Raw genomic sequence first — 22684 nt, 5'->3', positions numbered from 1 at the left:
ACAAGACAACGGCTCTTCGTGGGACCCTCGGGTTCGTATCCAAAATAGTGGTCCCCCCCCCCCCCCCCCGGCGCCGTTGGCGTCCGCCCCTTCTCACCTTCAAAACTCTGCCCCAGCAATTGTACGAACCGAATCCACGTCGCCGCATCCAAGGGACTCTCACCATACGATGCATCCCCTGGACTCCCACGCCACGCGCTCCGACGAAGACGAGGACCACGAAGATCCTGTAGAAGCTTCAGATTCTGATATCGCGAACGACGGGCAAGAAGAACCGGAGTATGAAGAAGTGGAAGTGCAAGAGGCGGAAGAATACGGAAATGGGAACGTTGAAAAAGAAGAAGACGTAGTAGAGGAGGTGGAGGTGGAGGCGGATGGGGAGGACGAGTTGGATTTGTCAAATCCGCCAATTCAAGCCGATAAGGATCCCGACGGTTAGTTTGATCTGTACTTGATTTGTTTTCTTAGTGCATTATGCTAATGATTCTGATATTGTTGTTTATGCGCGGTCTTGTGGTGAGCGTTGTCTGTTTGATTTCTTTTTTCTCTTTTCAGATTTATGCTTTATTGTTCCCTCCTTACAGAATTGTGATTGATTTCGTTCCTTCTTTGCAGATATAAACTATAGTTTTTTTTAATATGCACTTTATTTTGTGAGAAATAATGTGGCGACAGAGAAATTTTCATCTTTACATAGTGGAAATTGTATGAGTTACAATTTACGTGTTTGATAGTCATAACTAACGGCTTGATAGTTGAAAAATAGCAAATTAAATTTTTAGCGGTTTGATAGTCATAATAGCTAGAACCAAATTGGGTACTGATGATACTGCCTATATTCTAATTATTTTCACTTAAGACTTTCTATTTAGTGGGACTGGTTTACTACTATTTTTTGAGTGGGAGGTTAACTACAAGGTACGATCTAATCTACACTGTGAATTTGTTATTGTTTCTTTCTTTTACTCTTTTGCTCCCATTGGTTTTCATGTGGAAGATCTAAGAGTGGCTGGCAAGCCGAAGATGGGAGAAATACGATGCTGGAATGCTATCATTACGTTTACATTGGAATGGCTGGACACTGGACAAGTTATTGAGATTGGATTAAGCGCCTTGCAAAATTCTGGTGCATCCTGACCCAACATCGGTCTCGTGAAATATTTGGAATTCCGCTAGACAAACATTTATCTTCCTGGCGTTTCAAAAACTTGTTCCACTATAGAAACATGACAAAAATGTTCCCACTTTGTTTAACTACCTTTCCCCATTCATGTGCGAACTGGCTTGCATCATCCTCCCCAAGGTGGAAAATTCATCCTTGAATCCAAATCATATTTGCTTCGATCTTTCAAATATGCAATCAATTCCCTCCATCTTGTTCCTATCAATAGCAAAAGATGAATCATCACACCTGTCATCGATCTTCTTTCTCCCAAACCACAGCATGACTCTTAACATCCCATTTAAAATTTTTTACATCAACTTGAGATAAAGTAATCTTCATCATACGCCTTTTATTCATTCTCTAAAATTCACTCTTCATAATATTTTTACAAGAAGGATTGATTATTTCTTGACTATAGAGAATCACATTGTCATCAACCGTACTGACACCTATAACAAGATGCTGGTTAGAAAACTTGACAAAAAACTCTCAAACCCATTAAAACCGACAATTTATTATCTTACTATCCTGTTGAGGACTTGCATCAAACACATAGTGTGCACTTTTCTCTCCAAGAATTTTTACCGTATTAAGTTATTAACCGAAACGCTTACCTCCTCTACTAGATCCTCCTCTTCATATAGATGTTGTAGGTCGATGAGAAGTCTCAATCTATTGTAGAGTCTATCTCCCCAGGGTTATCCTCCTCCCCTCGTGAGATGGATCTGGTAGATGTTTTTGAGGTTGATTACCAACGGCCAAGACAACTTATAATATGGTAAGTACATCAAGCCTCACCTTCAGTGCATCAAGGTTCATCTCCATCTGTTGAACACTCTCCTCTAATTACTCATCTTGTGTTGCCTTATCATGTTCATAAACTTCACCAATCCATGCATTCCATCCTCCACGTGCTTCTTTGCATGTCATGCTATGAAGAGCAAATGATTTGATACCAACCGATATGGCATAGTGTAGTGGAAGTTGAATTTGCAAACACAAAGATCTTACAACTCTTTTGCAAAACTTAAAGAAGTAATACTGGGATCACAAGAATATGAAGAAAAATCTCTCAAGAGAATTTATTAGTAAAAATGAGAAAAAATGACATAACTCCTTGGCCAAAATCAACCTTAAAGGTTTTGTAAGAGTTCAAATAGACATAAAATTCTATTAATCTAAAGTTATGAAAAATAAACCACATTTGCTCAGGTAAGATCTTACATGCTTCTAGTGACTTCAGTTTGACAACCTTCGCCATCCGTGTGCAAACTGGTCTAAGAATTAATTGCCCTGAGTTTCCTTTGCTTAAGATTTTGGAGGGTTATAGTTAGATCATTGGTGGATTTATTGGCTTGTCAAATTGATTGATTCAATGGGCACCAAAGCAGTGTGCCATGGCATGTTATACGTGTATCCCTTATATTTTGCATTTGGAAGGAGAGGTCTTCTAGTGGAATGGAGCTTTCAGTGGTCAATTTGAAGTCTTTTATTGGATGAGTGCGACTAGAGGTACTCTTCCTGGTCTTTTATGGAATTTTTGGATCTATATCATATTAGATCTTGACTTTCATTTTTCCCATGCCTATTAGTAGTAAGTTTTTCATGTGCTAGGGACAGAGCCCTTTTCATTTTATTTTTTTCTCATTGCATCCTTTCCAAATGGTCTTCGTATGCCCATTTTGTTTAAACTATCCCACTTTCTTTCAACACTGATAGCTTGACAGTAGTCCTTTAGGACTTAATATGGTATTTCATTCTTGCTCCAAGCTTTATTTTGAGGGGATGAATGTTTTCCTCTATTTCTTGATTTAATGTTTCTTCCATGTAGATGTTAGTCAAGATATGAAGTTTGAGGGGCATGGCGAGCTACTAAAACCAGGTTCTCCTGCTCTAGAAAAATATGGAGTGAAGATATCATCTGACACCCTTACAGTTGAAGAAAGTAGTGGTAATTTCAATTTTTCTCGTCCTTCAAATGAGCCATCAACAACACAAAAAGAGGAATCAGGCTTAAGCTATGAGAAATCAAAGTATATAAAATCAAGGAAAGTTCTGGTTCCAAAAGAGAGAGCGTCTAAAGATCAAAGTGCTGCACATCGTGAAAGCAACGGATATTTGTGCAATAAGGACAGTATAGATGCTAAAACCAACTTTCTTTCCAGCATCGCTGGAAATGTGATGGTTGATGCCATCTTGATTAAAGAACACTCAGGTGAGGAGGCCAATGGTGTCATGAATACCAATGAAGAAAGTAAGCAATTGGACTTGCAATCAGGACATGGCAAAAAGAGATTGGAATCAAGGTTAAGTGATGTTGGTGCAATTTATTTTTAAATTTAACCTTTCATACAGCCATGGTGTTTAAATTGCTCATGATCTCTTGTGGTGGGTTTTTCTTTTAGGAGATATAGGGAAACTGCATTTTTCTCACTCTAGAACTACCTTTTTTTCTTTTTTAAATTTGCACCATAAACTACCAATTTCTGGAAATTTGCATCATTGATCAAGATGTGATCGTTAAAATCAATGAAAAATAGGACAAGCTTTACAACTGCAACGGTCAGATCATAATCAAGGGTGCAAATTGCCAAAAATGAGGCAGTTTAGGGCAGAAATTGACAATTTTGGTAGTTCAGGGTGCAAATTGAAAAATAATGGCAGTTCAAATGAAGAAATATAATTTCCCTAGGAAACCCTTTGGTTTTCTGGTGTTTCACGTTAATACCCAAGCTTTTAATTTTGAAATATTGAGATATGAGTACTTGGGCTATGCCTATTCATATCAATATAATCGTTCACTTATAAACAAAAATATATTGAGATATGAAAAGTACTTGTTTTTAAAATTGTGATTCTGATCTAATTTTCATTAATTTTGGATGGAAGCTTCTGATACCTTTAACGCCATGTGTCTGATCCGTGCAACAAAAATTAAAAATACTTTAAAATTTTGGATGGCTTGGGGTGGTGGTGAAGGGCGTGGTGGGGGGAGTCACTCCTCTATTATGCGAAAGGGGAGATCCCTCTCCGCACGGTAGGGAGGGAAGATTCCCCTCCATCGCATAGTGGAGGAATCTCTCTACTCCATCATGCACGTGGATCTCCCCAACGTGCTCTAGGAGAGAGGGGGTGGGGATCTCCCCCTGTGTACTTCTGCTGCTCCTGGTGTGGCCACCCTTTTGGGCGGTGGAAGGTTCCTTTTTTTTCCTAGATTATTTTTTCGGTCTTTTATGTTTTTTTTTTTTTTTTGCAACACGCGACTTTAAATGGTCACATCTCCCATTTTCATTCAAAATTGATGGAAATTGAGGTTGGAGTCTTAAATTTCAAATGAAGTGAAACTTGGGTCTCAATGTTCCAATATAGAGAATGTAGGTCTTAGGGCAAAAACCATAAAAGCATAAGTGGGTGTTGCCAACATTTTTCTCTCTCTTTTTTTCACCATTTTCAAAATGTCACATGAGCCAATTCCAATTAAGTATTAGGTTTTCCAGAGTGGCCGCTCCTGATACAAGGATTAGAAGTCTGTCCCCTGATGCTGAGATTAAAGATGGAAACAAACGCGCAGCGGTTATTTGTGACTTTTTTGCACAAGGGTGGTGTGTCAGAGGTAGTTCATGTAGGTTTCTTCATATAAAAGATGCTTTGAATAATACTGCTCAAAAGCCCGAGGCAGATGCATCTACTTTGAATTGGAAAAAAGTTCAGGTTGATGAAGGTATACTATATATCCTTTGGTGTATGGATGTTCAAGATCCCTTTCTACTATGATGATCCTGATAAGTACCATTTCCTGTTACAGGTTTGAGAGACATTGCAGAGAGATCGAGGTCCCCTGGTTTTCCTGAGCCACAGGCATCTTCAGTTGGAAAGTGTCTGGAATTTTCTTCACAGTTGTCTTCAGAAAGATCAAGGTCCCCTGTCTTTGTCTCGTATAAGGATGTAGGTAGAGATGGTCAGAGGCATAATTGGCCTGCTGATGATTATGGTGACCATGCTTCATCTAACACTAGAGGCAGTTCTATAGTAAGGAACGGCTCACTTCTTGACTATAGGCTTTCTTCAAGTGGCTCTGTTCTGTTGTCTAGCAATTACCGCAGTGGGGTCTTCCCTTCTCTTTCAAGCAGTATGGCTGAAACGGGTAGTATTTGGAGCCAACATATACACAGTGACTTGAATTTACCACATAAGATCCGTTCTCTGAATTTGAGCTCAAATACTTCTTTTCTAAGTACTAGCATGTTGCCATCTCACCGTATCTCTTCCTGGAGAGCATCTTCATCACCATTTAGTTGTTCCTCTTCCTTGCTTCGTAGTTCTTCTCCCTTCTATGATTCTAAATCAGAAAATCTACCTCTAACCAATGTACTGCTGAAATCTACTGAACATAAAACGAAGTTTTCTTCAAATGATTGGGAGCCTTCAGTACCTTTCCAACCATCCTTTTTTATTCCTCCCATTGGTACACCATCTCAAGGACGCCAATATGATCCTCTTCTTGATAGTGTTGAGTTACCCAGGATAGGAAATCGATCCTTTGGAGTCTCTGTTTGTGGTCATGGGGTGTCCATCATGGATACATCACGTTCGAGGAAATATGATGGTTCTGTATTAATTGGGATGCTGGGCCCAGAATGCAACGATGAGACAACTTCGGTATCTTCTCATAATAAATTTCATGAGAATGTGTTGGAAAAAGAATCTCATGAAAGAGTTTCTCTTACAACTGGAGCAGAGACAGTAGGAACTTCTGCTGTTGTCTGCCAAAATGGGACAATGCCTAAAGAAGAGAATCCCATGGGCCACTCCTGTGTCAAAGACATGACAAAAATGAGCAACGAGGATCATGGTTCTAGTCATCAAAATGATGTGTCAATGCATCAAGAGGACTTAAAAGTAAGTAGGGCCAGACCAGACAACAAAATGGATGCCAGGCATAAGATGGATGGAAATATGCACAGAGAATCGAGAGCAGGGAGACATTTCCGTGCTGCTCTTATAGATTTAGTGAAAGAGTTGTTGAAACCAAATTGGCTTGATGGCCATCTCAACAAGGATGCACATAACATGATAGTTAAAAAAGTCGTTGACAAGGTTCTTAGAACCTTACAGTCCCATCAAGTTCCAACCACCTTGGAATCAGTGAAGCAATATCTCTCTTCATCCCGTCCAAAAATTGCAAAACTTGTCGAGGTGAGTGCCCTAATTCTGGAGAAAGTAGGTATTAGGAAAGAAATATTATAGGAACATAATTTGTTCTTGGAATTTGACAATCAATTTTTTATTTGCAGGGATATGTTGACAAATATGGCAAATCTTAAGACGCTAGGCTATGTGCTTTTTGTTTGTAAACTTTCATGCTCATGCAAAGAATCGAGAGTCATCATCGGTTTATCTGAGGCTATGTTTTATGTGATTCAAACTTAAGACAACATATGATTGTGATGGTTTTTTCCTTCGAGTGTTGCTTCATTAAGTATATTTATTTCCTGTTTCAATCCATTTTGAATTAAATTGTACATACTGTCTCTTTCTGTTTTGTACGAGTTATATTCTTATTGCCTTGGTACACAAGTATTGCCTTGATTTTAAAATTAGTTGGCTTCTAATAACCTGGCCTTACACAGTTTGCAACTTTCTTAAAATGTGTATTAGGTCCTTCCTAAACCCGTCTATTTTGAGTCACTTAACTGCTTTGTTCCGCTTTTAATTTCCTAGTGTCCTTGATTCTTTTTTCTTTTGCTAAAAGAAAAAATACTGGTCAGTTAGATAAGATTTGGACTCATAACCTGCTGTTTTTTTTTTTTCCTCCATGTGGGATGGAAGTTGACGAACCTGTTCCTTAAAATTCCTGTGGATGCCTGAAATTTATGGGCATTTTAACCTATGACTTCTTGATCAATTGTTTCGATACAGGGGCATTATATGGGAAGTTTAATTTTGTTTCATTATTGATTCTGGTTATCATAGTTTCTAGTTATCGACTTGTGTAGTTGGGCTACGCCTATTGTTATTATCAATAAAATTCACCTTTACTTATAAAAAAAAATCATAGTTTCTAGTTATGGTTTTCAGATTCCAGTGTTTATGGATGACATCGTTATGACGCTCATATCTGGAGATTGTTGTGGAGTGAGGTACTTGTCTCATCTGTAATTATGATATGCCTTTACTTTATTAAGTTTGATTGAATGCATGTTATCATAATATGTTTTCACATTATGGGCAATTGTTTAACTCTGTAATAGTATTATGGTGCTCATATTAAAGACTCTGTCAAACGGCCTTTTATTCAAAATCAAAAGTCAGCGATGATTTAGAACCTACTCTTGACTTGTATTACATATATGTGATCTCTCTCTCTCTCCTCACAGTCATCCAAGCCAAACCTCTCCCAACGAACAGCATCAAGCAACTGCCATAAGTTGTCACCCTCACTGGCACTTCATCCATTTCATCCTTCTGAACCATACCATCTCTTTCATTTTTCATACTATGTACTAAAATAGACCTTGGGATTTCATGTTTTTCCAAAGGACTCCATATGTTTTTAATTGTCAATAAACAATCAACAACCTCGTCACATGTTCTCGAATCCATGTGGCACCCAATGAAACTGCAACACGTTTCAAATGTTAGCTTTAAAACATAAGAAAAACCCCAACTTGAAAAATATAATTACAAATAACAACAAGACCCCCCTTGCGGAATGTCAGACAAAGGTCTTCCCTTCCCTCCCAATCCACTCCCCTTAAGTGGCCATTGGAGAGACCCCCCTTGTGGAATGTGATACCTCATACGATAAGAATAAGGGTAGGTGGTGTATGAGATCCCACATTGCTTAGGAAGGAGAAATTCTTGCTCTTTATAAGATTCCAATGGGGTTCCAATTGTATCATTGACTAGTCCTTTTGGAGTATAGGTCATGTGGTTTGGGCTTTCCATTAGGGCGTTGCAAAAGGTATCAGAGCTTATCCCAACTAGAAATGTGGGACTTGAGCCGTGTCACCTACAATGGACTGACTCGACGAGGATGTCGAGAATTTAAGGGGGGTAGATTGTGATACCCCATATGATAAGGATAAGGGTAAGTGGTGTATGTGATCTTACATTGCTTGAGAATGAGAAGTTCTTGCTCTTTATAAGGTTCCAATGGGGCTCCAATTGTATCATTGACTAGTCATTTTGTAGTATAGGCCATATGGTTTGGACCTTCCATTGGGGCATCACACGGAATGGCCTAAAAGGGTGGTTGATGAGCCACTTTATGAGAGGGTAGCCGGAGTCACACTGAGAATGGCAGGGCCGGAACTACTAAGGGGCTGCAGTGCCTTGGCCCTCCCAAAAGTTTCAAAATTTGATGAAAATTAAATTTTGAAATGTGTTTTTATAAAGTAGACTATGAAAATTAGCATTTGAACCCCCAAAATTTTTTTTTTTGTAACTTCCCCCCCCCCCCCCAAAACCAGATTTTCTGGTTCCGCCCCTGGTGAATGGGTATGGGTGGTTTGGCCACCACCCCTTCACAGGGTGGCTCTTTGACAGCCACTCTACCATTCCTTGCATGGAGAGGGATTCCTTTTTTGTCTCTTTTTTAATTATTTAGAGCTGATACATCAAAATCTGACAAGTGTCACACTCTCATTGCATGCCACATGGCTTCGGTGACATGTGACAATGCTATTGTTAGTCTATTTAACCAAATATGGATGGAAGAATGTAATTGTTAAATTTTATGAACTCATAAATTGGTAAAATTGAAAACCTAAGGAGTCTTGAAAAATGTGAAAACCTAGAGACTATTTTATTTTTTGGGAAAAAATATGTTTAGCCCTATACTTCACATGTTTTTGTATGTGCATGATAAACGGTCAAAATTGGCACATGTAGCCTTTAACCATATGTTAATTTTGGTAGTTTAAAGGGCAAATTGCAAAATGCATATTAGTTAGAGGATGGAAAGTTTATTTTCCTTTATTATTTGATTCTATTTTCTATTTTTTTTTTTCCATATGTCCCTTCTCTATCACTCCCTTCATTCCAGAAAACTCCTTTTTTATGCACATGACTGAACACTACTCGTGAGATATTTATTTTTTCAGATAATTACCTCAAAAAGAACATTTTCCAAAGAATCACCTCTCTAGTTTGCCCTAGAGAAGCCAAACAGGGCCTTTTAAACTTTGCTTTAAAGGTTGATTGAGCATATTCATGAGGAGGTCCCATCCCAAAACATCTTTTATTTGTCGATTGCATTATTTTTTTGTGGGAGACTGTTATGAGGGAAAGTGGCATGTTAAAGATGCCGGATAATTTATGATCAAGAGGTAAATAGATATTGGGTTTAGTTTCTGACCATTTGAATCAGGAGGATTGATTGCCTGAAATTGTGGAGGAGAATAGGTATTCCAAGGAGTTGTGCCACCTATTTTATCTCTTTTAGAACTAATCTGATAAGGTCTTATTAACTATAAGGCCCTGCATGCTTTTTAGTTCCCAGGTTTTGACTGCCACATTACATGTTTCATAAATTCATAGAATGAGAGTTAAATAGTATTATTGCACACGTGGTATCGCAGAAAAGAAGTGAAATTGTAATAAAAGAAGACAGTAAAGGAGATTTTTTGAAAGAGGAAAAAAAATTAAGAGTGGTTAGTGAAGGGAGTTGAATGGTGAATAATCTTGTGTTTTGGTGCTCACACACACACACATCTATAGTGTGGGAGTATTCTCAGTATATTGACTGTTGGGGCCATGTTTATTGAAAAATTCTATTCATCATCCCACACACCACACACCACATTTTTTTTTATTTTTTTCTCTTACTATGGTATATAGATGATGAGTAGAATAATTCAATAAGTTTAAGAAAAATAAAACCAAAATTAAAAAAATTATTATTATTTTTTTAAAGTTGTGGTGTGTGGTGTGTGGGGATGATGAGTAGCAAAACTCAAATAAATATTAAATGCAACTAAAATGATGTGAAGCTAAGGAGAAATTGAATCGCAAAATTGTGCAACTTCTAGGTAATTGATCATATAGTTCCATTGCCATTAGTGCCTAAGTTGTTCACTTTTAGGAAAGAAAATAAAAATCTGAAGTTTTATTGAGAGCTGCTGACGTAATACCTCAGGCTGAATTGCCTTACACAAGCCTAAACTCTCGAGGTTAAGATTTGAATTGAAGCCTATAGCCTCCTAAGCAAAATCTTTATTTAAACTAACGTGAAATAAATTCTCAATGAACTCAATGTGATAAAAATTGAAAAGAGACAGCCTTGGGTTAATGTATCTTCATATTTTTTCCTGGCGCTGTGCGGGCTTTCACAGTTGGTGTATCTGCTCGGCATTGCCTGCAAGGGGATAGAAATGACTGGAATAGTTTCTGGCCAAACGATGATGCAGCAGTGCGCTCTTTCTTTGCCTGGTTTCTCACTTTGTGATTTGGTTTATCAGAGATGCTCATGCCACCCTTGCTGTCACCTGATCTCCGGCTGCTGCGATTAGTTGCTGGTAACAGGCCTTGGGAAGACGGAGTAGCGGTCATCCGAGATTCATTGTGGCCATTGGAAATCAACAGATCAGCTTTGGAATATTTGATTGAATCAGTTGCAGTCACGCCTGGTCCAGTGTGACAAAATTCAAATTTCTGGGTCTTTTTTAATTGTTTGGCACTGATGGTAGGAGGTGATTTTGATTGCTGATCTTGAATACTTACGAAGCCAGCAAAGGAGAGTGAGTCAGCTGAACTGTTGTCTGCGGCAACATCCACAGATATCTTGTTTTGAAGGTGGGTTGCCATTGATTATGTGACACCTTGGTTTGCTGGTATTAGTGCTTATATAGAGAAACTGGATTGGGTCTGTTTGGATTTACCTTTTTGTTTGATCCTGATCTAAGATCTTATTGCCGCCACCTGCCGGGAGGGTGTGGGAGATGCGGATTGCTGGAGTTTAGGAATCAGGATAAAAGCGAAACGCATACATTTGCCTAAAACTACAACAGTGAGTACCAATGATTTTAACTATGGTAAATTTGGAAGGTCAAAGTAGATGAGATTCCGATTGTCTTCTCCTCTGGTCTATTTACTCCAAGCATCTTGTATTTTGTTCTTTTTTGGTGGAAATACCAAAGAATTGTTGTAGTTTTATGCATTGTTCTCAAACTTGATGGATCCCCTGCCTGCTAATACTGAAAACGGCCCCATGAAAGCTTATTAGTATGTTTAAATACGTACTTCCAAAGATGGCTCAAGTTGCTGATGCGTACGAGGATAGCATGGTTAGTCACTTGGAAGTAAGGAATGGTGGAAAGATCTTAGTGGAGGATTGGGGTTCGATTCCACTTATTCGTCCATGCCATGGGCATAGGGAACATTACTCCGTGGTGTTGGTGGAGATTCCTAGGGAAGTGTCTTCTATAAAAAAAAATTGTGGCAATGATAACGATATCCATCATTATCACCGGACTGCTATCGCGTTTGAGGGAGAGAGAGGTGGGCTGGGCTTTAGCCTGCAAAATCTATGCACTGGCAGCCGGATGATCAAAGCTTTCAAGCTTCTGGGCTCTGACCATTTCATATAGTTGGAATCTGGAACGTTGAAATTTGGCTAGGCTACTTGTTTAATTCCCAAGTGCTGTTTTATTTTGATTGATATTTTGCTATAGTGTGGCTAACACCCTTTTCTGTGACCAGAAGAAATCTCCGTTCAAAAAGAAAAGAAGAGAAAAGCAGGAATGCAAGTGCCAACTGAAATATTGCTCCCCTTATGGTCGATTAAGAATACACCAAAAATAATCCCAAATTATGATTTGGTCTAAATCCACAAAAATTCTCTAGCCTCGATAAAAAGTAGGGGTGGGCGCGGGGCTCCGCCACCCCACCTACCCTGTCCAACCCCACTTGGCAGAGGCAGGGACCCTGTCCACAGACGGATCCACTTGCATGCATCTGAGCACCAGGGGACGTGGTCTGGGCTGGACCTAGGACTGCTCGGCCTAGGTTCCAGTTATATATAAATATATAAACCAATTTTTTTTAATAAAACGATTTTTTTTATTTTAAGTAATTTTTTAAAAAATAAAATGACAACATTTTAGGGAGAATTTCAAAAAAAGTTGTCTTAAATTAGGGTTGGTTTAAATTTAACCCTGCTACAGTCTGTCTTTCTTTCTTCCCCCCCTCTTAGTCTCGACTTTCTTCTCTATTTCACTGTCCATCACAATCTCTCTGGTTGTCACTCCTGCATTCCAACCCCATGTATCTCCCCCCCTTCTCTCTCTCTCTCTCTAAGTTGGCTTGTTAGGTTTTGAATTTTTTTTTTTTGGCTAGTTGTTGGCCATGGTTTGGGTGGTGGTGGGGTTTGAGTGGGTGGGCAGACGGTCGTGGGAGCCAATCTGCTCCACGACATGTAGACGAGGGCACCTACGCACGAGGGTTGGGCCGGGACCTAAATTTCTAGGGGTGCCAACCGCACCCCTAATAAAAAGAATTCTCAAATTGAACTTTGAACAGTGTGCATAGCCATGTATGTCTTTATTCGATGAAATATCTTATAACAATGACACCTATATTAATAAAAAGAAAATATGGTGAGCACCTGAAATTATCATTGCCTTCCTTTTAATGCCCCCAACACCAACTATATAATTCTTTGTCGGTGAGATGGAACACTAACGCATTTCTAAAAATCTAGAGAATTTTGCCGAGTGAAAAAAAGCAAACAACAGAATCTTTTTCTTCAAATTATTGGCCATCAAAATATCATGGCCTATTGTAACGATAAGGCAATCAACGTGTCATCTGTTAAGTCACCACCTTGTCACGTTGTAATCCCATGCTCCAAGGTGTGGGGCGCACCTTGTCACATTCAGATGACACGTCTCTCCCATTGGGGTGGACCCCGGCTTTGATTTAACATTGATGGACCCCACATTTTTCGAGAGCAAAAAAAGCATTTGTCTAATTAAATAAGTAGACTTGCAAAGCAGCTCCTGACCTACTCTCATCCGGTCTTCAAGAGATATTATTTTGCGGGCCCCTCCATTCCCAACTCTCATCCTTATCCATTCCATCTCTCTATTCCCACTCATAATTTTCCTGTTTCCAGTGCACATTATTACACCTTTCGAACTTTAAGCGTAAAGTTTGACACTTGGACTTAGTAAAAACCCATCTGGAAATTGCAATTCTAAATTCAGACTGAAGAGATATTGGAGCACCAACCTTTCCCATATAAACATGTAACCCCACAGACACTTGTGGCCTTGCCCCTATTACAGACTGAGAGAGCAAAGATGGTTCTGCTGGAGAAGCTTTGGGACGATGTTGTGGCTGGACCTCAGCCTGAGCGTGGCCTCGGCAAGCTCAGGAAAATCACCCCCAAGCCCTTGAACATTAAAGGTACATAGAAACCATACTTTCATATTCGTGCTTATCTATGAATTGGATCATTAAGGTTCGTGCGTGTACGTGCATGTTATATACGTACGTACGCGGTAGTTATATCTGTTATTGTTTTTGCTTGGTTTTAGAGATGGAAGGAGAGGGGAGCAAGTACCAGAGGTCGATGTCGATGCCGGCGAGCCCAGCGACACCGGCGACGCCGAAAACACCAGTTACGGCGCGTAAGGACAACGTTTGGAGGAGCGTATTTCATCCCGGTAGCAACCTTGCCACCAAAGGCATCGGCGCCGAGCTCTTTGACAAGCCGCTGCCCAACTCTCCCACCGTCTATGACTGGTACGTACATATATCTATTCAAAGCATTTGCTTGCACGATTGCTTGGCAGCGCCTGATCCCCACGCTTCACCAGTGAAACTCTTTTCCTGATCAGACAGGAACACCCGATCTCAACGATTATTTGCTATTTTTTTTTATTTGTGCAAATTATATTTTGTTCTTTAGAATTTCAAACAAACCCAAAGATAAAAACAAGTTTTTTTGAAAGTTAATTTGCGTACAAGAGATGTTTTATGATCTTTTTAATCGGGTAGATGAATTGGATCTGACTGATGGGTGATGGGCTTGATTTGTTTTATACTAAAAGATGAAGTGGTTGTACGTTGATCGCAGGCTCTACAGTGGAGAGACCCGGAGCGAACATCGTTGAGGTGACTGGTTACCCAAGGTCGCATGTAGATAGCGCTTTGTCTTCTTTATCCCCGGTGTTCCAGTGTCGTTAATATCTTTGGTACTATGTTTGCGTGTGCTATGCAATCTTGCTTTCTGAGCTGACTAGAAAAGTTGTGTAGTCAGTAACGCTGAGGTTTGTAGAGGTGGTACTGTTGCTAGCCGATCTTTGTAATTAAGTCAGATCAGCCAGCCCTAAACGCTGGTGATAGATCAGCTACTTTTATTATTAATTATATATATATATATATTGTGTTTTTATTGCTTGTTTATTAGTTTTATTTTTTTTCTTGGATTTTTTTTTATCCAAAATGAAGATAAATGGTAAATGGGCCCACGTGTCATGGATAGGGAGGAGGGAGCAAAGAGGGACCATCTAGCAGCCATGTATTGGAACTTTTTAAATTTTTCTCGTAACCCGAAATCAGAAGAAAAGACTTTATGGCAGGAGGATGGGGTCCCCTCTGTTTATGAATATGATTTAGATCGAATGTATGTATTTTATGGGCAACATGATCAACCTCAGTACCAAAAGAAATTGGTATTAATGGATTAAATATATGTAATTGATGTCTACCTACAACCTAATCTGACGTGACATTTTTGTCTATTGGATTTGTCGGTAATTCCGAAAATCAGGGCTTGATCATTTCAAGGTACAAGCTCTAAACATATAAATTATTTGTAAAAAGAAAATAAATTTTACTAATAAAGAATAAATTTTTTTAAAATGTAATTCACTTTTTTGCAAGAATTTATATATAATTTGTTTATTGTACAAATCATTTTTCTTTCATCGTTATGCACCAGTTATGGTACGGCATGTGTCGTCAGTAGTTCCAAGCCAGTTTTGGTTGAAGGTAAAACTTTGACCGGGAAAATGTTATTAAATGTATATCTTCTATTAACTCAGAACAAAAGAATCGTTAATCTGTTACAGATTAGTGTACGTGAAAAAACAAGTGTAGTTTGTTTTTAAAAAATATATCATCTAATTATTATAATTTTTATAAATTTTAATATAAAATAAAATAAATAATTTAATTTTTTTAAATTTTAAAAAAAATAATATTAAAAAATATATTCTAATAATATTTTATTTAACTTATTAATTTTAATCTCAACTCATCTTATCTTTAAAAATAAACAAGTCCGGAGAGGCGAACGGGACCATATTGTTTCAGGTGGCATCAAACAAGCAATATTCGATGAAACCGTCCACATATATGATAAAAGCTATATAGCCTGTTGACATGTGATCATTAAACAGTACCAGGAAGAACAATGTAAGCATGCAAACTACATTAGAGACCATGGTGATAGCAAGCTAGATCTGTGCCTATTTGTGGCAATGGGCCTTATAAGTATGACAAGGACTTCTGATTCTAGAATCTAAATTGTCCAATTTTTTTTTTTTTTTTTAACTTTCCAACCTTTTTTCCTTGTCCAACCTCGTAAAAGAGTTTTTTTTTTTTTTTTCCTGTTGTTGTAGTACAGAACAGCCTAGAGCATCGAAACTATGAGTATAAAGCTGAGATCCCCATTGAGAGTATAACTGTATACCATACTTTGGTAAACAAAAGACGAGAAAGTTTGTTCTTCATGATAAAGCCATCACAAGATTTGAGTTCCATGACTTTCTCTTGTATGCCAGAAGCTGAAAGAACCCAATAGAAACATAAGGATCAAATGTGTATTCCAACTAAAATAAAAACCAGAAGATATGTATAAACAATCGTACATAAAACTAAATCTGTATGCTTTATTGATGTCGGCATATCGCATGTAAATAAATATTCTAGGAGTGATTACCAAATAGCCATGAACGAGGTCGTTTGTCGCAAGTCCTTCCAGAGTTTCCCCCTCCCCTAGGATTTGCAGCTCGTCTTTGCCTGGATCAATTATTAGGGACTTGCCCGGTGGAGAACTTGCAGGGTTGAAAGGTTGATTTGGAATGCAATTCTTTTACCAAGTGCAATTCAACTTCATGTTGGGTTGTAGTTCGCATGGATACATACTGTATTAACAAGCATGAGAACAGTCCCAGTAGTGGTGACAAAAGGCCATATAATTGGATGAAGTGCAAACAAATGAAAAACAGGGTATAAGGTTGAGAAGTAAAACCTGGCACAGCTGTCTAACCGACAGGGTAGGCCTGCAGCAAAGGTAGGGCCTCTCCAAACTCGGTATAATTTGTTCATCGAAAGAAACAAGCATGAGGTTGATAGTCAACTGAAATAGCAAAGAACCTATTATTCCCCATAATAAGGAACATATTGTTTCCCAATAAGTTTAATGTAACCAAGAACTAGAAGCATACAGTAACCCCCCTTGACAAAAAAAAAAAAAAAAAAAAAAAAAAAAACAAAAATGATGTCATGACCTCAACCAATATAAAATGGCAGTGAAATAAGTGACAGCGGTATGGTCAATAGTTTGTGACAAGTTGAAGCCATAAAAGGAATTCTCAATACCTTACCATGGCTGAGTCCTAAGAAAATTACACAACATACACTTTACCTCATCATCATTTTTCTCTACGTTACGCAGATAATCAGCCAGTTTTGAGGGGCGACTGTTCCGTGCATTTCTACCATTTCCACCACTCATACTGCCATATCGTGTGTGACTCCGCATGCCACCTTTGCCCCAGGAAAGCCTTTCTGAGCCGCTAACAAGTCCAGCAGTTGCACCCATAGATTCTTTATTCACTTCAGAATCATTTTCATCACCACCTCCATCAGCTCCTGCAGCTGCCGGAGATGGCTGAGAAAATCGAGCTCCTAACCATCTTTTGCTTCTTTTTGGTCGGACTTCTGTGAGCTCATCAGCAGAAGATGAATCTTTGCCTCCATCATTACCATTTGCATCCTCATTCTCATCGGATCCTTGACTCTCAGCAGCATTTCGATAGTTTCTCCTTCCTCTCAGATGAGCATTTCGATAGCCCCGTGATCTCCTAACAAATGCAGCTGCTGTGGCTTTAGCTGTTGACCGCTTCTTACCCAAAGCTTCTGCTTGCCGTCGAAAAGTTTGGGCTATGGAAGCTTGTATCTATCCAAATACAATTAGAAATTACAACCTTGAAGTAATAAGTGAAAAACAAGAAAAACAGTTCTGCTGGTAAACAATTTGAAGTGGAAACCGAACACTCAGATGGTTTTAGGAGTTCACGTACAAAAATGAAAGGCATTCATCATTTAGAGCCTAGGCATCCATCACTGGAGAATGCCATGACTTTTTACATGAAAAAAGGAAGTCTTATTTTCCCCCTCTTTTGTTTTTTGTTTTTTTTTATATCACCCCAAGGAACAATAATAATTGAACTTATGAAACCAAAATAAATGGATAAGTCTAGCTGGGCACAAGGCTTCATGGCCGAAATTCGAAAAGTTTACCTGCTTATTGCGAACCATTTCCTCTTCATGGAAAGCCGATTCCTAGGGCAGATGCACAATAATGAATAGTTGACATAAGAAAACAATACAGAAAATCAAATTTGAACGTGAGATGGTAATTACTGGACAGAATATACCTCTTCCTCATACTTGTCAATATCTGGATGCAAAGCTGCAATTAAAGCATCATAGTTTGGATCATCTCTCAAGGAACGACGACTAGCACAATGGGTCCGGCAGGCAGGGCATTCATTGTTCCTGCAGTAATCAATTTAAACAAGAAGAATTTAGCTTATACTTAAAAAATTTTCATAAACTCATAAGATCATCCCAAATAACATCACCACTGAAATTTTATCCATAAGAGAGAGTTAGATAACATACCCCAGCCTCATAGATTTGTCAATGCATTCCCTGCAGAAGCGATGCAGGCATTCCATCACCGTCCTAGTTTTCCGAATGATCCCTACACATAAAAGAACTCAATGTTTTCATTATCTTCCAAAATTTTATATGCTTTTGCGGCTTACTTGAGCTCAGTTGATTGACTCTATATAAATTAACAACCTCTGTAAAATGATAGTTTCTCCTATGGAGGCCGAGTATTTAGGTCTCACTTAAGAGCATGGCTTTGCAGTGAATTCTTCCTGGTCCTCTTGAAGACCCACATATCACTGCTAGTTATGGATAAAGACTAAAAACATAACTAAGAAATAAATAATCCAGTTACAGTGCTAAAAGGAAGTCACCCATTGTCTACAGACAGAACAAAAGACACAGCAACAGGTGAAAAGGATCTAGAGCACACGGATGTGACATTTTCAGAAGATTTCCTTGAGGTTTACATAGGCAAAGAGGAATCAAGCATTCAAAGTGAAATTAACAAAGTAAATAACCTTACCTACAAAAAAAGAGTAAATAACCTCACAAGTGTAATTTCTAGTAAAGGACTCTGGCACAGAAATCAAATATAAAACAGAGTCTCCATATATGTACATCAAGCATAGAGGCTATCCTAGAGAGATATATAAGATTCAAGCCAGAAACGGCCACATGGTAGGTTCTATTGAATGACAATTCTATAGGAAATGTTCATCAAATATAAACTCCCCTTTGACATGAAGGGAAATCGGACGGGATGTGGTGGGCCCCTAAAAGCCAACGCCACCCTTCACAGCTATGCTATACTCGACGATGGTCCCCTACTAGTATGCATTCACCAAATGTTTAAATGGTCAAATGCACATGTTATGTGGTCCTTATAGACCACCAAAAATAGAATATTGATGTAATCAGAAGGGTATGCAACACTAGGTACAAATTAATGATAGTTTGGTAAGAAACAAAAGGACAAAATTGATGGCTATTCAGAAACAGTAATCTTCTCCATCCTTTGATACAATGCCGCCATACATATCTAACTATATTTATTTAATATTACATCAGACATGTATAACCATATCTAGATAGAAGTGGGAAGACATTACACCCTGGAAAGTAAAATTAATAAGCTTCCACATGGCCATAGAAGGAGCATCATATCATGCTTACTTAAAGTAATGCACATGTTGGATCCCAGAAAATAAAAGTTTCTCCTGGGATATATTACAGAGAAATCATTATGCTCTTCTGCAATTCAAAAAATTTGGAAGAGAATGTTTCTTATATTTAGAAAGAAATCACAAAATATACCTAGACAGATTGGACATTGTACTTCCTTACGAATATCTGACAGCTTCACTGCAACAAACCTGCAAACAAAAAGCAAGATAGATAACGTTACCCGTTCAAACCTAATCGATAGATAGGTTGATTCTTGTATGCATTTCATACTCGAGTATGTTTTATAAAACCTAGTGGCAGATGTATAAGCAATAAAAATTGATATTGGAAACCCTGCAGAAAGAGAATGGTTGACCTGTGGGTTAACCCCACACCACCCAAAGTAACCAAAAAAGGACCAACCTCTTCTAATGCTTGTATTTAAATACAACCAATCCATGTAATTAGGCATCATATATAAAAAACATGAAAGCAAAAATAGTACAATAACTAATCCATGCACCAAGTGAGATTCAAATCATGTGGTCAGCTATTTCAACATGCAGATAGATGTCATATCATTATCATGCACCATTAAATTCATAAAAAAATAACTGGAGAAAGAAAGTATAGAAAGAAATGATGTTCAAGCCATAGTTGATGCATTATTGAAGTGCTTCGTATTGAAGCAAGTTCTCGCATACTTCCACAAAAAAATTTAGCAAGGAATCGATGATGAGTAAGATTCTATGACTATGAAGCATGTTAATAGCTTTGTATAAACAAGATATTTGGGGGACAATATGGTCATTAATTTATAATCAAGGAATTTAAAAATATGTTACGATACCCTTTTGTCAAGATGGAATTTGGAGGAAAGGATTTTCTGAAATGCCAATCTAAACCACAGTATCAACATGGGTGTTTCCCACAAATAGAACATTTGGGCCCAAGCCCCTCTGGAACAAACTTGTAGCTAACCTGAATGCTAACAAATCATGGCAAAAAATGTTAAGCAATGCATGCCAATACACCAATCAGGACTGCCATGCAGACTTACATTGAGCTTCATGATACAATTTCTTTCAGATTCCAGAGGCAACGCACAACAGTCTCAAAGTAACCAGATTTTAAACAGTATGGTAACTGTAAGAATTCCATTTTACTTAGAGAAACACTGACTCATATTTCTTGCACTAGTTTGTATTTAGGTGTACTCTCTTGTATACTTCCTGTGTATTTGGGCTATGCCTATTTACTTGGAATAAAATTCTCTTATTAGTTATAAAAAAAAAAAAAAAAAAAAAACTTCAGGGGAAACCATGAGGTTCACATTTTCAATAACGAAAAAAACTTGCATGCTATAATTATTTGACATGTCAAACCAAGATGTAGAAGGTTAATCTAATTAGTAAAAGTGGGGTGTCGACCTCTTCTAGAAAAACAGATGTAGAATGTTAATCATACAGTTAAAAAGATTATTTGGTATCCCAAGAGGTATGCATGTCGGTCAAATTTTATTTTTTTCTTTCTATACTGAAAATAAGCTGGAAGCCATGAACAAAACCATGAAAATGATACATATGGGTGACTATCACACCTTTGCACATCACTCATAGTGTTCTTGGGAACATCTATCAATTCTCTGTTCAACGTGGTTCAGTACTGAATCTGTATCAAACTAAACATGCAAAAGATTCACTTAACCCACCTGAGGTCTCAGACCAATTATATTCATGGTCAGGACAACAATTTAAGTATATTGTAACAAACAGCGGATGACAGCAAAATGGCAGCTCCTATAAACAAAAAATACCGTGTATCCAAGACTTGGAAACTGAAAAGTAAACATCATAAGCATCACCACGCGGAGTGAGTCTTCAGACCCTACAAAATTCTTCATCACCTTAACTCGCAAACAAAACCAGTACAGGAGGTCCTGAATGATAAGGTATACATTTTAACCAACTTCTCCACCAATCTACGTAAATCATGTCAGATCAAATACATGAATAGATGCAATCAACACCAGGATGCAATTACAAGATCCCTTATCAGCAGCCCCGTGCAGAATTTCGCCAGAGGCAAAATCCCAATACCAAGTTGCCCCAGAGGCTACCATGCAACCAACTCTAATGCATATATACCCATAAGAGTCAAAGTCACTACAGCCCAGACGATCCAAACCACAAACTCCACTAACCTTCGTCGAACTCGACGCGGCAGCGTCCACAATAGCAGAGAAATCCATCTCAGGATAATCTCAAAGGCACAAACCATAAACATAACCATTCAAACACACAGAATAATCACACATCGAACACCCATGTAGCACTTCCTCGAGAAAATACATGTAGAATACAAGAGAGAAGCAGTACCAGCATACAAGCACGTAGATCCCAGATCAAACCCCAGCATTCACACAACATGAAGCTCTATAATTCACTCACAAATATACACGCCCCTACGAAGAAAAAAAACTATCAGGACGAATAGCACAAAGAGAGCACGTACTCGTCCTTGTTGTCCCCGTTACTCGACGAAGGGCTTCGATCAGATTCTGGGCAAACGAAGAACAACGTCAAGCAAGCCAAGAGTCAAAATTTTGAACAAAAATGTGTGCAAACGGGTTCTCTTTCGTGGTGCTTCGTGGTTCCGTGAGGAGATTTTGGGGGAAGCTAAAGTAAAACACGCACCCTCTGCGTCCTCTGGGGTTCATGGTGGTTGCTGGGGTTGTCTTGCACAGGATCATCCTCCGCCACACCGAGAGCTCGCTTCTGCGCCGGCATTGCTTCTGTTCCAAGCAAAATTCTGAGAATATTGAAAAAGGTTTCTAAACGGTAGTGGAATCGGTGGTTACTGTGGTTATAGGAAGATATAGATGAAGGTGGCGCAGTGCGGTTACGGAGGACTTGACCAGAGACCGAGAGAGAGAGAGAGAGAGACGGAGAGGTAGAGAGGCTGCGAAGCTCGTGGAATTACCGATAATTGTTTCCCCGTAAAAAAATTTCCTTGCCAATGTTTTCAGGGAACAACATAGCCTACTTCCTTGATCTACACGTGTTAACTTTAGGGGTATTTTAGTACAATTAATAGCTGTGAGAGATTGAGTGAAGAGTGAAGATGGGGAGGAAGTGAGATTTATTGTAAATAAATTTTGTTTTGTTTGCGTGCACAAACTTGTACAATTATTTTTGCTTTTCTTGATCTCACTTTTGCTATATAAATTTCATCCTTCTCTGCTCACTTGTTTTGGGTTTCGGCAGCTTCTTTTTGCCTCTTCTATTCTGTTTTCTTTCCCCTCCCATGCACTTATTTCTGTTTTCGGCAGCAAGCAATGTTTTCAGAAGGAGTTCGCTCCCTATCCATCATCAAGTTTTGATGAACTTTCTTTGTAAATGGCAGCTTGAAAGTTCGACCGATCCAGTCCTGGATGCAGCC

The 22684-nt window shown here is 38.6% G+C and overlaps 4 protein-coding genes and 2 long non-coding RNA genes across 8 annotated transcripts; 3 read left to right on the top strand and 3 right to left on the bottom strand.

Annotated features, from left to right (window-relative positions):
* The first annotated feature begins 61 nt into the window (after nt 1-61).
* LOC121266376 (protein FRIGIDA-ESSENTIAL 1-like) lies at nt 62-6623 on the top strand. Of its 3 annotated transcripts, XM_041170189.1 has the most exons (6): nt 293-434; nt 616-2677; nt 2997-3471; nt 4654-4886; nt 4971-6361; nt 6460-6623. In XM_041170189.1, the coding sequence occupies exons 2-6, from the start codon at nt 2662-2664 to the stop codon at nt 6487-6489; spliced, it is 2145 nt and encodes a 714-aa protein (XP_041026123.1). In that variant the 5' UTR covers nt 293-434; nt 616-2661; the 3' UTR covers nt 6490-6623. The 3 variants fall into 3 exon arrangements, with proteins under 3 accessions (XP_041026122.1, XP_041026121.1, XP_041026123.1); XM_041170188.1 differs by lacking the exon at nt 616-2677 and having other exon boundaries at nt 62-434; nt 4663-4886; XM_041170187.1 differs by lacking the exon at nt 616-2677 and having other exon boundaries at nt 62-434.
* A 457-nt stretch (nt 6624-7080) lies between these two features.
* Nucleotides 7081-11072, bottom strand: LOC121266377. The gene is made up of 2 exons (XM_041170190.1): nt 10469-11072; nt 7081-7305 (listed from the first exon to the last, which is right to left on the bottom strand). The coding sequence occupies exons 1-2, from the start codon at nt 10970-10972 to the stop codon at nt 7240-7242; spliced, it is 570 nt and encodes a 189-aa protein (XP_041026124.1). The 5' UTR covers nt 10973-11072; the 3' UTR covers nt 7081-7239.
* On the top strand, nt 10820-11862 carry LOC121266378. The gene is made up of 2 exons (XR_005940794.1): nt 10820-10960; nt 11071-11862. It is a non-coding gene; the product is annotated as an uncharacterized LOC121266378 (long non-coding RNA).
* A 1425-nt stretch (nt 11863-13287) lies between these two features.
* LOC121266375 (auxin-repressed 12.5 kDa protein) lies at nt 13288-14564 on the top strand. Its single transcript, XM_041170186.1, has 3 exons — nt 13288-13573; nt 13705-13912; nt 14247-14564. Exons 1-3 carry the CDS (start codon nt 13468-13470, stop codon nt 14281-14283), a joined length of 351 nt encoding a protein of 116 aa, XP_041026120.1. The 5' UTR covers nt 13288-13467; the 3' UTR covers nt 14284-14564.
* A 967-nt stretch (nt 14565-15531) lies between these two features.
* LOC121266373 (putative E3 ubiquitin-protein ligase RING1a) lies at nt 15532-22253 on the bottom strand. Its single transcript, XM_041170185.1, is given in 12 exon segments — nt 15532-15960; nt 16116-16250; nt 16252-16320; nt 16428-16535; nt 16824-17357; nt 17702-17743; nt 17839-17959; nt 18086-18167; nt 19394-19452; nt 21758-21803; nt 21940-21957; nt 21960-22253. Coding segments are annotated over 12 exon segments (1344 nt in total). The 5' UTR covers nt 22033-22253; the 3' UTR covers nt 15532-15903.
* Nucleotides 20575-21615, bottom strand: LOC121266374. The gene is made up of 2 exons (XR_005940793.1): nt 21060-21615; nt 20575-20924 (listed from the first exon to the last, which is right to left on the bottom strand). It is a non-coding gene; the product is annotated as an uncharacterized LOC121266374 (long non-coding RNA).
* Nucleotides 22254-22684: the final 431 nt, after the last annotated feature.

Source organism: Juglans microcarpa x Juglans regia, chromosome 5D (assembly GCF_004785595.1).
Source record: "Juglans microcarpa x Juglans regia isolate MS1-56 chromosome 5D, Jm3101_v1.0, whole genome shotgun sequence".
NCBI lineage: Eukaryota > Viridiplantae > Streptophyta > Magnoliopsida > Fagales > Juglandaceae > Juglans > Juglans microcarpa x Juglans regia.
The sequence above is the reverse complement of the archived record's forward strand: the minus strand, read 5'-3'. Positions and strand labels throughout refer to the sequence as shown.